The sequence below is a fragment of the Hirundo rustica genome, chromosome 1 (genome assembly GCF_015227805.2).
Source record: "Hirundo rustica isolate bHirRus1 chromosome 1, bHirRus1.pri.v3, whole genome shotgun sequence".
Classification (NCBI taxonomy): Eukaryota; Metazoa; Chordata; class Aves; order Passeriformes; family Hirundinidae; genus Hirundo; species Hirundo rustica.
In genome coordinates, this window is record NC_053450.1 from 23,882,018 (window position 1) to 23,897,976 (window position 15,959).

Below are 15,959 nucleotides of genomic sequence, written 5' to 3' on the forward strand. Positions count from 1 at the left end.
GGCCTTGCCGGGGTCCCTTCAGCGGTGGGGCCCCGGCGCGCGCGCCCGGCGGGAAGGGGAGGCTGCGCAGGGCGCGTGCGCGGTGCGGCCGGTGGGGCTGCCGGGAGAGCGCGGCGGGACAATTGAGCGCAGAGGCGGGACCGGCGGCGGGAGCGCAGGTACGGGAGCCGCGGGCGGGGGGGCCCGGTGGAAGCGACCCTGGGAAAGACACTAAAACCGATCTAGCTCCAGCCCCCCCTGCCGTGGGCAGGGATATCTTTCACTAGAACAGGTTGCTCAGAGCTTCCTTCAGCCTGGCCTTGAGCGATGAGGCATCCACAAGTTCTCTGGGCAACATGTTCCAGTGCCTCACCATCCTCAGAGTGAAAAATTTCTGTTTTACATCTGATCTAAACCCGCTTTCTCACTTTGAAGCCATTCCCCCTTGTCCTACCACACGCTCTTCTGATCTGAAGCGATTTTTCAGTAATATTGATATTCAAGGCGATGCACTCGCTGCCTGCAGTTTAACTGAGTAAAAGCTGATGCCGTGTCACGTCTCTGCAGTTGCCCACAGCCCCTGTTCTGCCTCTCTGTCTGCCGGCAGTGCCTCTTCAAACGCTCAGGGAGCAGCCTGGGCCGAGATGGGCATTGGAGCTGCTCTTGGTAGAGTTCCGTGCACACCCTGTTGAGTTGGACGTGTAAAATCTTGAAATATTCTTTGCATGTGTATTTCATTTTTAATGCAGCTGTTATTGTACCCTTATGGACAAAAGTACAACCGAATTCAATGCCTGACAAACCAGATGCACCCGTGAGACGGTTTGGGCTGTGGTTTCGTGGTGCACTGGGTTTGGTCAGGCCTGGTTGCTAATAAAAGCTAGGAGCAGTGCTTTTTGCATTGCTTGCAGCTGTTTTCTTGCAGCCAGACTTAACAGCAAGACGATTATGAGGTTCCCTGGTGTATTGATGCTGTCTCTGAGGAAAGGGCATATTTGCATATTCTTTCATTTAGTTGTAGTCTGGAGCTGTTCCTTGCCTTGCGACACTCACTCTGATCTTACCTGAAAGATCTGGCAACAGTGGTTTGTTGTACATCCCTGATGTTCTGTTTCTATTGAGTAGTAGTGTAAAAGGACAAAATGTAAGCATTTTGGTTATTATTTTTTTAAACATATTTTTGTTATACTTTATGAAAACTTGTATTTTAAAAGACAAAGATGTATTTCTGGATGCAATATTTAATTTTAAAACCCACAAACCCATAAGGATCTTTGTAGTTGCAAGTAGGTAATACAGGTAACAGTGAAGTTACTAAGTTATCAAGGGTAGTGTCTTCAAATATCTTAGTAATTTTCAAATCTCCTAATGAGTCTTTTTCTATGGTTTAAGACCAAATGACAGTGCAATGGCCAAATGGATTTGGGAACCAGAGCACTTGAACCATGGATATGTGCAATTTATGAATTGCACAGCTTCTCTGTTCCACAGAACATCAAGTGCAGTGGGCAGGGTTAGTGTAGCACTGCAGCCATGCATGTCCTCATGAAGAGCCCTGGGGTGTCTTGTGTTGTTTTCCCAAGCGTCACTGTGTAGCATAGGGTTGGGTAGAGAATTTGTTCAAATTCACATGGCACCTTAAGCTGGCTGTGCTGAGCACTGGCACTTGCAGTCTGCTCCCTCAGAAGGTTCTGGACACCTTTCCAGTGTTCACTGTGGCTTTTCACGCTGCAGATACTCCTGTTGTAATAACCAAGCTACTCCCTTATCGCATAGGGTTAACTAAAATTAATATGCTATCACTACTGTCAGGTAAGCCTAACTTAAGTTAGGCTGTAGACACAGAGGCTTCTTTCCTTGTATTTTTAATAACAGCCACAGTGGAAGTGACAACAGTTGAGGCCATTTTGCCCCTGAGATTTATATCTAATAAGAGCACCATATATATGCTAATTGTGCAGATATGGGGGAGAGAGCAGTACTCCTGCTACCAGTCTCTGCATGTTTGCAAAGTGTTTTGGCAGTGCTCTCTCACTACTTCAGTGCAAACCGTGGAAAGAACGGTGCTTGTGCCCCAGGAAGCCACTGGAGTGCAGAGTAGCACCAAAAAAGCTGCAGAAACACACTGTTGCAGCATGATGCAAACATGCTTTTGAGATGGTATAGAAGTTTGATTCTACAAGCTGTAGTATGGTTTTTTAACCTAGTAGTTGGGGGACTCATTTAAAATAAATGTGTATAAACAGAGAATTAAACCTGTAACTGTAGTGTAAGCTGTGCTTGCCTTCTTAATTTTAGCTGCTGTGTTATTCTGTTGGGAGTTTTCTTCTTTTGTTTGATTTCTATCTACTACTTTGAAGCATTAAGATTATAACTTGTTTTTCTATTGGTTGCAAAGTAAATTTTGTCATATTAATGTTGGCATATATTTGGTTGTATCCTAAGGCTGCTCAGAGGAATAATGGTCTTATATTTTGAGGGAAAATCTATAATACATTCCTTCCCCTGTTCAAATGGACATAACATGGAGCAACAATATCCACTGTAATTCTGAGATAACTTTCTGCTGAATGTTAATCTTATTATGGTGAACCTGAACAACCAATGTAATTGAGTATTCAATGCAAAATGCTGGCCCCAGATTTGAGACATACTTCAAGATTCATTGTTCATTGGGCACTAATAATGGGCTTTTCAAAATTTTGTTTTGAGTGTATAGAATAGTAAGTTTCACTTAAAACTGTCTTTCTTTTTATAAACCAGTGTAAGTTTGTTAAGTAGCCCTATGCTGTGCATCTCCAGAGAATTTATTGCTATTGGGAACTGCATTAGTGGATTTTTAAATGAAAATCGAGGTGTTCAGCTGCAGAATTTGCTGTAGTTGATATTTCTTAGTACTTGAACAAAGCATTGCAAGGATACTTCTTTTTCTTAAATATTACTATGCCTGTGAATTAATATTGTTATTTGAAGATTGTATGCTCTCTTATATTTTGAAATACTGCTTTTCTTGTCATCTATGGATATATTTTTATATTTAAAGCTTATCCTGACTACAGTTGTCTTTATCTGCTTCCTTCCTTCCTGTCCACCCTGCAGAGCAGTAGAGCTAAATATGAGGCGATCTGCAGCTCCGAGTCAAGTCCTAGGAAATGCAGGCAAAAAACCAAGGTTTATACCACCAGGAAAATGTATTGCTGTTTGTCTCAAGAATGAAACCAGGGAGATGGACCAAGAAATTAAGTTAAAGGAGGTAAACTGAACAGTGCACTAAGAAGTATTTTGTACAGTATTGTGATTAAAAGATAACATCTGAGCTTACCAGAAGCAATCTCTGCCTAAATGATCTATTCAGAACAAATTTTGATAGCTTTGCTGTCAGTACCTTTGATCTTGCTTCTCAGGTTAGGCTTCTCTCACTGTGGAGTGGTTGCAAAAAAAAGCTTTTTAAATAAATAAAATTAATCAGTATTGAGCCCAAATGCAATTCTCAAGTGTAGAGGAGGTGGGGATTGCATCTTGGCATGGGTTTATTGGATTTTTTTTGTAAGAGCAGTTAAGAAGCCAGGATACTTGTCATACAGTTTCAATATGTTGGGTTGCAGTTCTGCTGCAAAGGTACTTCCTCTGAAACCTTTAATATTGACACAGGAAAGGCAGCACAATTTTTATTTATTTATTTACAGAAGAATTGTATTAAACTAAATTCATAAACTGTTTACACCAGTGTTTGGTATTGCGTGCATGCACTTTTTGTTGTGATGCATGTTTTGCAGAGATTTATACAGTTATGTAACAATTTGATAACGACAATTAATATGTCTTGAAATCCCTTCTCTTTGTTCTTTTCTCTACTTCTTTTCACCTGCATGAAGAAAATACTATTGTGAACTTCTCTTTTGCAGATAGATGAGAAAGAGGGAGGTGCTTCATCGCTGTCTAAAATAAATGTCCAGAATCAAAATGAAAATTACACGCAGTCTGTGGAGTCAACTGAAAAAGTAAAGACAAAAGCATGTTTCAGCATTGGCAAGTGTAGCAAGGCAGAAATGAAAATGCTAAATGTGCCCAAAGCTGGTAAGATGCTCTTTCTTTTTTATTACCATCTATCATAAGAGAATTTTAAAGTTTATGAATGATAGACTGCATATACTAAACTTTTGTGAAGTACTGTTATTATTCTTAAGTGTTGTGCAGTGGTGGCGTTATTTGGTGTTATACTGGATAGAGTGAAAGAAACAAGTGTTAAACGAATTTTTTAATAAAAAAGGAAAGAACCAAGGTGTTTTGGAAGCCAGTTGATAGTGCTGCTATTCAGGTTTGTGTCTTCCAGAAGAGCCTTACAGTCAACTCACTCTAATCTACAGTTGGTGCAATACAAGAATTGTGATACGTTAAATGGTGGGAAAGTGGTGTAATTTGGAGACCTTGCTGACCTCATGCTGAGAAAGCTAACCATTCTGAATGGATTCAGGGTTTTTTTCAGAATTCATGAGGGTTTCTTTTCTTCAGTGTCTCCAGTGGGCACTTAAGGTTTAAGTCACCTTTAGCCACAGAGCAGAGCTGGCTTTGCTCATTTGTGGGTGAACCCTTCATCAGCTGTGCCCTGGTAATGGATGCCTCCAGAAAACCAGGGTAGTAAGCACTGCTAAGACATTGAAGTGTCTGAACTTATAGCAAGTGCATTTGGATGGACCTGAACGACATTGGGAGGTTGAGTGTCTTCATTTCCCACTCTTGGTGTGCCCTAACCACAGATGCAGCACAGTTCTATGTTGTGTGAATGCAAGTGTATGACCTCAGGGGCCAAGCACATCTTGAAAGCCTGGCACTTGAACTGAGTTACTAACATTGATGGATGAAAATCGCTCCTTTTGGAGCCAGCTCAGGCATTTTAAACACCTGTCTTCCAGTTATTTCACTGTTGTTTCTTCATAATTAATGACACTGATAATCATGGTTTAAGGTTCATTTAATTAATAATACTTTGTGCAGTGAGGGAAATTTTAAAAGAGCATTTCAGGGCCACCTACCACCTTGAATTATTGAATAGGTTTAGCAGTCATATTTAATTTTGTTTGTTATAAGACCTCTTAAATCTTGAAGCCTTATTGAAGCAAAACTGCCATAGCTCTGTGTCTCAAGGTCCAACCAATAGTGAGGCTAATTCCCAAAAGGGAATTATTCCCAATAGGCACACATATGTCCTATGTACACATACACGACTGGTCACATATCCAACACGGATATGAAACACAGCACTCAAGCAAACACTAGCAGTGCCCACGGACACGTCCCTTCCCTCCTCTGACTGCTTGGGGTGAAAGCCTGCTCGTGGAAAAACAAATGAATACACATGTATCTATATGTAAATACACAAGCACACAGAGAATTTAGATCCCTCTGGTAACTGACCTTATGCACTCAGTCCGATCAGTAGCTGGCTCCTTGATTTGTTGGACACCCCAGCTGTGGCCCACAGCTCCCAGTCCAGTTGCTGGTACGCAGACCTGCACTCCCACAGGGACAAGAACACTGTAGGTCCCGCCAGGAACTTGTCTTAGCCACTACTTACTGGTGGGCTCCTGGGTTCAGTGATCTCCCAGTTGTCTTGTGCCCAAGAGGAGCACACATACAAACATTTCTGGCTGGTCGCTGAACTTACCAGAAACCAACCCGCAAGATGTCCTGGTCTCTTGTATAACTTGCACGGACTTCTTGGTCCCTTCAGTAGGGGACAGTCAAGTCTCAGGCCCTTTGGTCTCTCCAATATCTGGCACAGACTCATGGCTGCTCCAGTATTTGGCTTCCAAGCCTCTTACCCTACTTGCCAACTAGTCCATGTTAGCAATCTCACACAATATATCCAGTCAGTGTACTTGGTCTCTGGCCTCTCTGCTTGCTGACTATCTGCTACCTGCACTCTATAAACTATGTGTGGTCCAACTCTAGCTTTCACCTGGGAAAATATTTAGAAATGTAGCTTAGTAGGAAGATGGGACTTGGTCTGGCAGTAGGATGCAGTGCATTGCTGAGGAAGCTTACTGACCTTAATCTGTTTAAAAGTGGCTGCCTTTTTCCTTTTATTGTTATGTGCTTGTTCCTGCCTGAACCATCTTTGTCTGTCCCTTTTGCATGTCTTTGTAGTTTTTGATTCTTTTTTTCTCCATCAAAGCCCTTTCTAGCATCTGGAGATTGCACAAATTCCAGGCCCTGGTAAGCAGCAACCCCCTCCATTTTGTAAGGTGCTTAAGAGAGCCTTTCCCATTGACTCTTTTTTCTAGGTTTTTCAGTCCCAGAAAATGGGAATGTGATAGCCCTGATAGGATACTGCCACTGGCATGGCATGTGACCCAGAGTGTATGCTCTCTGTTTGGCAGAGCTAATGTGGGGAAATTCAGCTTCCTTGTATGGCTTTAAGTCTTATGGCTTTTGTGTTTATCTGCTGCATGCTGTAATTTCTAGTTGAAACCTAAACATTAAGAAACTTTTCAGTGTCTACGGGACATGATGTTTGAGGGATCATGCTTCCCTACAGGTACCTCTGCAAAAATTTCTATCTGCTAGTTCTGCTTAGCAGTGCACTTGAAAGATAAATAGTGTATTTAATTCCAAAAAAATCTGGAAACTCAGCAGTCATTCCAGCAAAAAATGTTATTAAGTGGAAAAGATACTAAATGTCTTTTCCGTATCATGAGTTTTGGGTGCAGCAGGTGTTGGTCCTCTGCCATTACTTTAGAAAAATAACCAAAAAGTCATGGAGTGAAACTGGGTGAGCTGCTTCTGGTGATGTCCTGTTTCCTTTCTGAACAAGGCATTTTGTGTCAAAGCCCTTTCTATGCCTGCAGAATGAAGCTAAGCCTGCAAGCCTTTGAAAAGCTATCATGAAATGTGGTATAAAAGAAGGAAGTCTAATGTCAGTGTTAGTTATGGTTTTCAGGTTCACTGGTGATGCAAGCACTGTAGTGAGAAAACAATCCTGTATTGAGTCTTCCTTAAATCTTAACTAATTTCTTAATAACTTAGATTTTCCAAGACAGTTTCTGCCCTTTATGTCACTTTTGTCTGCTAGTCATTACAGCTAATGTAGCGATTACATTGATTTTGTAAATTATAACCTTCTTTGTAGCGGGAAGTTAAATTGTTTTGTCAAAGCTGGCTTTGGTATGAAATTCAGAAGTAATGGAAAACAGTTGTGAAAGCCAGCAGTTGGGGGTTTTTATTATTATTAATATTGCAATGGAATTATACTTGACTATCAGTCTCTGAAGCCTCATACTTCTCTATAAAAGGGGTCTTAAAATAATTTTAAGATTGAAAAAGTCTGTGCATATGCATTATTTTGGTTTACTGTGTCCATATAATTTAATGCAGATGATAAAGAGTTTGATAGTTATATATCACACTCAAAGCTGCTGTGTTTGGGTTTCCAGTGCAGCAGTGGAATGTGTAAATAAATACCCTAGGTTCCACTGAAATTCTTTTGAAACACCTGTGGACCATTGGACAACTGTTCATAGACCTAATCTTTCTGAAACCCAGCCCTGAAAATGCTGTGCATTCTTTCAAAAAACCCAAAACCAAAAACACCAACAAAACTCAGTTATCTGACACATGGTGTCCATTTCTTGGAGCAGAGAAGTAAGGATTTTATTAGATGGAATCAATCTAAAAATTGTAGCATATCTGGCTTAAAAACCCCCTTGTTTTTCTGAGCTTCTTTTTTTAAAAAAAAATTTCCCTAAAATGTCGTTAATAAAAGTGAAGTGCAAGGGACTCTGAAAGTTTGTGGGATGAGGGATTTCCAGAGATATTTAATAAATTTGTAGCAACAGTTGAATGAAATCTATGTATGTGTTGTAATTCTTGGAGTGTTTGAACTGTAAGATATTGAACATGTTTCTTGAGCAGTTTACGACTTGTTCTGAATACTGGAAAATGATGTTACGTTTCTTTGTAGGAAAATGAACTTTACTACTGCTTTAAGAATTGGTATTTGCTTGTTTTTAAGAGGAATGAATGTGGCAATCTCTTCGGTACCTTTGTTTTGTATTCAGAATATAATACTTGTTCACACAATGGATCTTTGGGAGGGAGGTGATTTATTTGACACTGTCATTAATACTTTTTCTCACATGCCTCCAAAGAATTCAGCTAAGCATGCATGCCCTTTAAAAATGAAAATTACTTAAACATTACTGAACTATTTACTAGTAACTGAAAACAAAACCATAAATGTGTTTGGAAGGGTATTATTGCACCTCTCAAGTGCTCGGTTTCTGCTTCTGCTCATGACATTCTGAGTTCTATTACCAATAACAAGAAAATACAAATAATTTGCATTTGAAGAAACAATGGACAGGCAGATCCATAAACTATACTGAGTTATTTCCTCAGTGTTGCTAGTGAGTGGGTTTGGCAAGAACTGAGGTTTTTTGTCCACACTGCCTTCAATTTAAGGATTTAATATATATTTATTTTATTTATACAAAGCATACATAATTTAATTAAAGTTTATTATCTGAGTTTACAGCTTGCTTTCTGTTGGTACTTTTAATATAGGAGAATGTTGTGGTGTTTTGCCCTTTGGGCTGTGGAAATGAACAGCTCTTTCACCTGAACACTTAAGACACAACATTCCGGTTGGACTGAGATTTCATTGTTTGAACTGGCTGTAGGTGACCAGAAAAAATGGATACAGAATTTTATTCTGTTACAGCTCACCTGTTTGGTTGGGTTTTGGTTCAAGAGTGCTTTGTCTTTCATCCATCACTAACATCTGTTAATGCATCTTCCAAGAGGAACTCTGCCAGAAGTCATGGTCAGATACTATCTTTGAGCTAACAATAAGGACAGATTGTAGCTGTATTTCATAACGGGATTAATGTGCTCACCCTAAGTCTCTAGATAGATGTTTCTGAATGTCTTTCATGCTGATGATATCAACTGTACTTATTATTTGCATATAGTTTTGAATACGTTTTCTCTATCTTCTCTGGAATGTTAATGTTTACTGACTACATTTGTCTGTAAAGTTTGGATGCTTTGCATACTTAAGCATTAATAATTTTTCATAATGTGGTTCTTTCAGCTTTCTAGAACATTGTTATAGATCTGTCTGACACCTCATCACTTAATATGACTAAAATCCTTTTAGCCAATTAATGTGAATATTAAGATAAAATCCAGTGTTCATTTATGACAGTAGCAACCTGTCATTTTAAATCTGAGGATTAAAAAATTTTATTTTCAGGATTTTCATACTGTGCAGTTTCAGTCTAACTGCTTACTTATGGTTTCTAGGAACAGAACTAAAAACATTCATGCCTAGCATCTCATAGTGAAGCAGATTATTCCTAGAATTACTTTGATATTTGCAAAAGTACAAGTATTAATTTAATGTTGTTCCACTTCACAGCTGAACTAGAAAAGATATTTGAGTCAGTCTCTTTTAGTGGTGGAGCTGCATGTGTAGCTGCAGTTCTGTGTGTCCTTTAAATGTTTTTATAAACAGCTGGTAAAGCTGTTAAATCTTTGGGTAAAAGATATGCCATAATCATCTGTAACTCTTCGTAATTACCAAGCACACCTTAGAACAGCTATGTGACTGGATGCCTGAGTAAGTTATTTAATACTGCATTGTTTGCAAGTAAGATTTTACAAGTCTACAATTTTTGTTGTAATTTCTTTTTCAAAATAGTATCAAATAACTTTGATAGATATTTATGATTTGAAATGTTCTTCTCCCTGCAGTGTTCTAGAATAGTTTATAATAGTGAATAGACAAATTTATAGACAAGTTTATTCTCAATTCAGGACAGTTTCTTTACTGTTCAGGGGTCATCTGTGCCTGTTTGATCAGTCCCTCTCAAGAGATAGGTTAATAAAACTGGACTGATGTACATACATCCTAAGATAAATTGTGTCTGTGTCTGATTGGATGCTGGTTCCAGAAGTGTTCATTTATACATCAGTCACAGTTGGTCTTGTGTTTTCTGGTCTGTAGCTTTGGGATTCTTTGACATCTCCTCAGGATAGCACCTTTTACTTGGTGCTCTTCTTTGGGGTGTGAAATGAAGTTTTCTACTCTGCTGCTATCTTAAGGCCTTCCCTAGTGTCTCCCCAGCTGACTGTGCACACTTAGTGTTCCCCTGGGCTGTTGTCACATTCTTAACTATGTTTATTCATCTTGAATTTGGGATGCCCACCAGCTGAATGCTGAGATACACAGTGCTAGTAGAATTAGCAGCCAAGAGTGGGATGGAAAGAAGGAACTCCACAGCAGTTTCACTACCAAAGGCAGTATCTTCCTATAATGTTCAGCAACTGCTTTCCTGGATGGGGCAGCCATCTGCAATGGTGATGTAAAACAAATCCAGACTTGCATAATAGTGGACTATTTCCACTGTTAGTACAACCTAATTTATAATTTGGTATGATCATATCTTGCTGTCATATGAATAACTTTATGTAATTACAGATGATATAACCAGGATATTCACACATTGGAGAAAAGAGCAGTGAATTGGAAGAGAAATGTACTTTTCATTTCCCCCAGTTAAATGTGCTTTGCATTTGAGCTAATGAAGATAATGAAGGAGAGAGGAAGGAAATCAGAAATCAGAAGGGTATTACATGATCAGAAAATAAAGAAAAATAATTCTATTAGATGTAAGATATTCAACATTTTCCAAAGATGTTGGAGGGATTAAAATGAAAGTTTCACACTAGTAACTTGGCTATTAAATGTAACTGTGGCTGCTTCTTTACAATGAAAAATATGAGTTGTCACATTCTTTACTTTTGAGCAGTGATATATCTGTTATTGAAAAAAGCTGTGCTCCATGTAAAGATGATAGCTTTTCATGCATTTTTTAAAAAGGCTATTAAGTTATTGAAAATTAAAATTTATAACAAACAAGCCAAAATACTTAAATACTCACGCAGAAAGAGAGGTCTGCTTGGAAACTGCAGATATAAGGCAAACACCCCTTTCCAAGGGCTGGTAGGGGATGTGCTGGGAAATGAACTTACTATCCCAACATATTTATGACAATTTAGCTCCCTAGAGTTGCACACAGGCACACAGCATATAGTCTGCAATATACAGAGAAAGAAATTATCTAATACTGTAACTTTAAAAATGAGGAACTTGGAAAATACCGTGCGTAGAGATTATCTTAAAGCATTCAGGTTTATCAGTAATAATTCTTTCTATTCCCTCATCCATTCTGAGGGGAGCTGTACACATAGTTTCTTCTTACTTCTATTTTGATTTTCAAAATCTGTTATCAGGCTATGTGAATATAAGATGGGCAAAAGAGAAATACATGGCTATTCACATTTTCTGACATGTTTTTATTTTCCTTTCCCTCACTCTTTGTGAAGTCCTAGTTTGGAGTCTTGGGAGTTGGTAAGTGTGTATATTCCCAGCTCTCCTGTCTCCAATAGATATGAAGGTGGACTTAGGGGAAGATGAAGGAATGCAGCTATCAGGTGGAGGGGCAAGAAATGCCTTACTGAAGTGAACTGGGAGGTTTTTTTGAGCTATCATGAGTATTATGACAGACTAGGCCTGTATGCCTTCAAAGCTAGTTGTCAAATCTTTCTGTTGTTGTGCTCATTGTTTGGATCCCCGTTGTTACCATGTCAGCCTAACTAGAGTTCAGTCCCAGCTTTTGGCTTTGGGCCTTAAGTTTTCCCTGAAACAGAAGCTTTGTCACAATATGACTTTGCTTGAGCCAACAAGATAAGATGGTTATCTCACTGTCTTCAAAATATCCACTGAGCAAGATTAGAAGAACGGAGAAAGCTGTTTCCCTGTCAAATGCAGGGAACAGTGCACAGGGTAGTATTTTCATATAGTATGTAAAAGCACAATGTCCAAAATTTTAATCTCTCTATGAACAAAACAGGAGACTTGAAGAAACTTGGCTTTTCTTACACTCTCTCTTTTCCTAGGGGCTATCTTGCTAGTGAAGATGTGAGAAATTAGGGAATATATCCAGGGAAAATCATACTTTCAAACCTTTCTGTATTTCTCAGCTGCTTCTGATTAGTCATCAAAAAGCTTGTTGGAAGAGAGGATCAGAGAAGGTATAAGCCTGTATTAGGAATGAATGCACGTCTTAGTTTATAAATAATGGGGTTCTTAGCTTTTCTGTTTTTAAGGACACAACTTAGAAAGTGAAGAGCTATTTCATGGAGCTGTACAGTCACATAGTAATTTAGGGTCCTGTAGCTTTAAGCCAAACTTAGTTTGAAGGATGGTTACTGATCTGAATGTGTGGGTGTTGGAAAGTCACACTGAGATAAAGATAAATTCTTTAAAATTTGGCATGGAGGGCATTTTAATTGGCTAATTCATATATTCCCCATTTCAGTGGGCTAAATGTTGAGAGAATGCCTTATATCAGCAGAGGGGACAGAACTGTATTTATCTTTTACGCATGGAATTTTAGCTGATAAGAGCTCTGGAGCAGGCTGGAACCCTTGTTCTTGCAGCAGTTTCAATAACTGTTAGAGGCTGGAAGTTAATGCATGCTAGATGCTGATCACAAAAATAGATGCTGGACAAAGAAAATGGGTAAAGTTTGGCCTTATTTGTCTCACCTCCCATGCAGGACAGAGGCTTAGAAATAATTGTGCAGGAGAAAGGAAAGGAGTAGTCTGAGAGGTCCAGGTACAGCAAAGTTAAGTACAATAAAGTGTAAAACTGATAGTGAAAGTGCTGATGAAGATGAGAAAAAAAAAATCAAGTGACATGAGAAAGCCATTTGAAACACAAATGACCTACAAGTATTATTTCTAAGGGGTCTGGTGTGAATGTATTTAAGTACTGTAACTTCCAGGTGAAGTTGTATTACAACTTTTGGTTCACAAAACCTCGTCATCTTCAACCCTCTCCCTAGTGAATAATGCCTGCACCCCTTAGCTTTAGCACCACCCATGAAACAACTGTCCCTGTGAGAAACCTTCCGAGTTGAAAGTTTTCTTACCCACCCTTTGCTCAGCAGGCTCTTAAAGACAGGCAGATCAAATGACTTGGCACTGTCCTGCTGTCATGTCAATAGAGAGGACTATATGATGACCTAATGGAAGTTTTGCAGCCCTTGCTACCTATAGACACTCTCATCTTATGCAGCTGCCAAATTCATTTGCAAGGGTGAGCAACTGCCTTGATACTTGCCAAATGTTTCCACTGCCATAATAGCCCAGTATATTCAGTGATGTGTAACATATCCCATCCTAGCTGCTGAATCTCTCTACTTTTTTTTGTAAGCGTGGGCTACCAGGGTTCCATTTTAGCTTGATTCAAATCTTGCAATCGTCCTCTTGTTCTCGAGGATTTTCAGGCTCCTAGGTGATTGCAAATGCTAACCCCAGGTCTCTGCAGAGCTGGTTTGCTTGCATATTACTAAATAAGAACAGAAGTCCTTCAGACTTATCCTGGGGCTACCACTTTGTCAGCAGAGCACCTTCACAGGGCTTAGTAGTTTGTTGATTTGGTATTTTTTGCACCAGAAGATCCCAGCCTGAATCATTGGTGTCACTCCTTTCAACGTTCATGTTTGCTCTGTGTTCCAAATGGCATCTTTCAAGACGCATTCTTTCTTAGGGCATCCTCAGTTTTCTCGGATGTCTTTTTCCCTTTGTCTCATGTACCTTATAGTGATTTCTTTTTTTTTTTTTTTAAGTCTGTCATGGACAGATTCTTTCTCAGTTCTGTGTGACAGAAGATCCTTCCTCTCCCTCCAAATTGTTCCCCTGATTTAAGACATTCTCCTTTTCAGGGTATTCTGTCTTATAATGTGTCTAAATTTACATGGGCCAATTGATGCAGTTAGCGGCTGTGATACAAACCTACCACTTGTAAAATTTGTGGCCATTGAACTTTTTCTGTAATTCATAGTGTTTTGGCTACTTTAATTCCTGACTGTATTATAGTTGTGATTCATTCATCTCAATAGTTCTCCAGGATGCACTGTTTGTATCATTTTCTGGTACTCTAGACTTTTTCACAGCAAAAACAGAGGTATATAATGCAGTGAAGTGATGTAAGGTATGCATGTATGTTTATTTTCTTCAGTGGTGAGCAGAACTTCTCTCCTGCTACCTGTGGTTTGCTGTCCCCTCAGCTGTGTTAATACAAGTCTTTGGGAATATGGTTTGCAATTCACCCTACAATGATCCAGACAGAGTTTGAAGAAGCTTTTTCAATATATTTCTTTCTGTGAGTTATTTGTCCTGTGGCATACTGGATTAGGGAACTGCTGGTGATTAAAACTAACCCACCTCAGAAAAAAAATATTAATATGAGTTGTCCAGATTTGTGAGTGCTCATGTCAACACAGTGAAGGGGCAGGAACATGACACAGTTAGGGGGAGGCAGAAAGGACTGTTTTGACAATGTCTCACATCTATGTTGACTTAAGCCAATTATTAAATTAGTATTAAATTCTTATGCTTGCAAAATAAATAGATTATTCTATAGCTAGATCATCTTGCTGAACTGGCTGTGCACTGTGTTGCATAAGTGCAAGTGCTGGTGGAACGTGTAGGATGAAGGGTGGATTGTGGCAACATCTTTGGTTTTTGTAATTGTCTTCGAGCTACACCTATTGTTTTAGCTTGAAGATTTCTATATGTATCATTAATACCCAGGCTTTTCACATTCTCTGATTTCTTATCCAAGTACTGATATGACCTTAGGCTGATGAGCAGAGCTATTTTAAAAAAGGGGGGAAAAAAGGGAAGGAAAAAAAAATCTTGGTTGGCCGCCAGCTTCTTTTCTTACAAGGGTTATTTTACCCTCATGCAGAACAATATGTGATTCAGGTATTTCATCAGGCATTTGCTCAAAAGAAAACTTTATAGCAGTATTTGCTATAATTACATTAGTGTGGAAACTTAGTCTCTCTGCTCATTAAGCACTAAGGTAATAGAGTAATACAAGTTTAGATAAATCTAATATTGGGAGTTGCTGCATCTGGTAGCCTATTATAGAGGAGACTGCTGCAGCTCCTTGTGGCCCAGACTACAAGGATGTATCCTCAAGAGGCACGTGTGCACACTGTGTGTGTATATACAGCCAGACATCCAAAAGTTCAGCACTCATGCAAACACAAGCAGCTTCAACAGCCTCATCCTTTCCATTCACTGGCTGACTGTGAAGAAAGCTTGTTTGTGGCAAATGCTAATGTATACAACATGGGTCCTCCAGCAAGTGGCCTTAAATTCTTACTCTGCTCAGTTACTGGTCCCTGGATCCTCTGGATCCCCTGGTCTCCGATCTGATGCACAAACATGCACTGGGTCTCTCTGGCAGCTGGTCTGACCGGTGGCTTGTCCCCTGGTGTCTTGGTGTCCCCCCAGTAGCCAAATCTCAAACCTTCTGGTCTCTGCAGTATCTGGCCCAGACTCATTGTCGCTTGGCTCCCAAGCCTTCTGTGTGACTAGTCTGGCCTGGAGTTTGCCTGAGGTCACACACCGACACAGATATCCAGGCTGTGTGCCTGGGCTCTGGCCTCTGCCTTCTGGTGCCTCAAGCACCCTGGGCCCCTGGGACTTGTGGTGGTACAACTCCAGCTGCTGGTGTCTGTGTTTCTGTACACAGTCACACCAAATCGAGACCTTTCCTCACCCAGGAAAACACTTACAAATGTAGTTCAACAAGCACATAGGACAGTCTGCCCTGCTCAGGCCCAAGGCATGGCTGAACAGCCGTACTGGGCAGCCACCTGTTTACATGCACCTGGCCCCTGTTAGCCATTTTCTCCCCTCCCAGTGTCCTCCAATGCTTGTTCTTTCCCAAACCACTTTCATGCTTCAGTATCCCTTGTCTTGCCTTCAGTTCTTCCTCTAAATATCCTGTTCTGCCTTCTGCAATCCCAAAATACTCTTTCTGGCATCTCACAATGAGCCCGAACCGGGTGGACAGTAACCCTCTCCTTGAGTCTGTGAGGTGGTCTAGAGAGAGC

General features: G+C 39.9%; 1 protein-coding gene across 3 annotated transcripts in view; it reads left to right on the forward strand.

The window, feature by feature from the left end:
* Positions 1-15,959, forward strand: part of RAD54B (RAD54 homolog B) — a 64,674-nt gene that overhangs the window by 1,105 nt on the left and 47,610 nt on the right. For 2 of the 3 annotated variants that reach the window (XM_040056461.2, XM_058422204.1), the window contains exons 2-3: positions 3,079-3,232; positions 3,885-4,056. In XM_040056461.2, coding sequence (XP_039912395.1) covers positions 3,095-3,232; positions 3,885-4,056 — 310 coding nt within the window. In that variant the 5' untranslated portion in view covers positions 3,079-3,094. Of the gene's footprint in view, positions 1-81; positions 159-3,078; positions 3,233-3,884; positions 4,057-15,959 lie in introns of those variants that run through there. The other variant, XM_040056537.1, reaches the window with a different exon arrangement.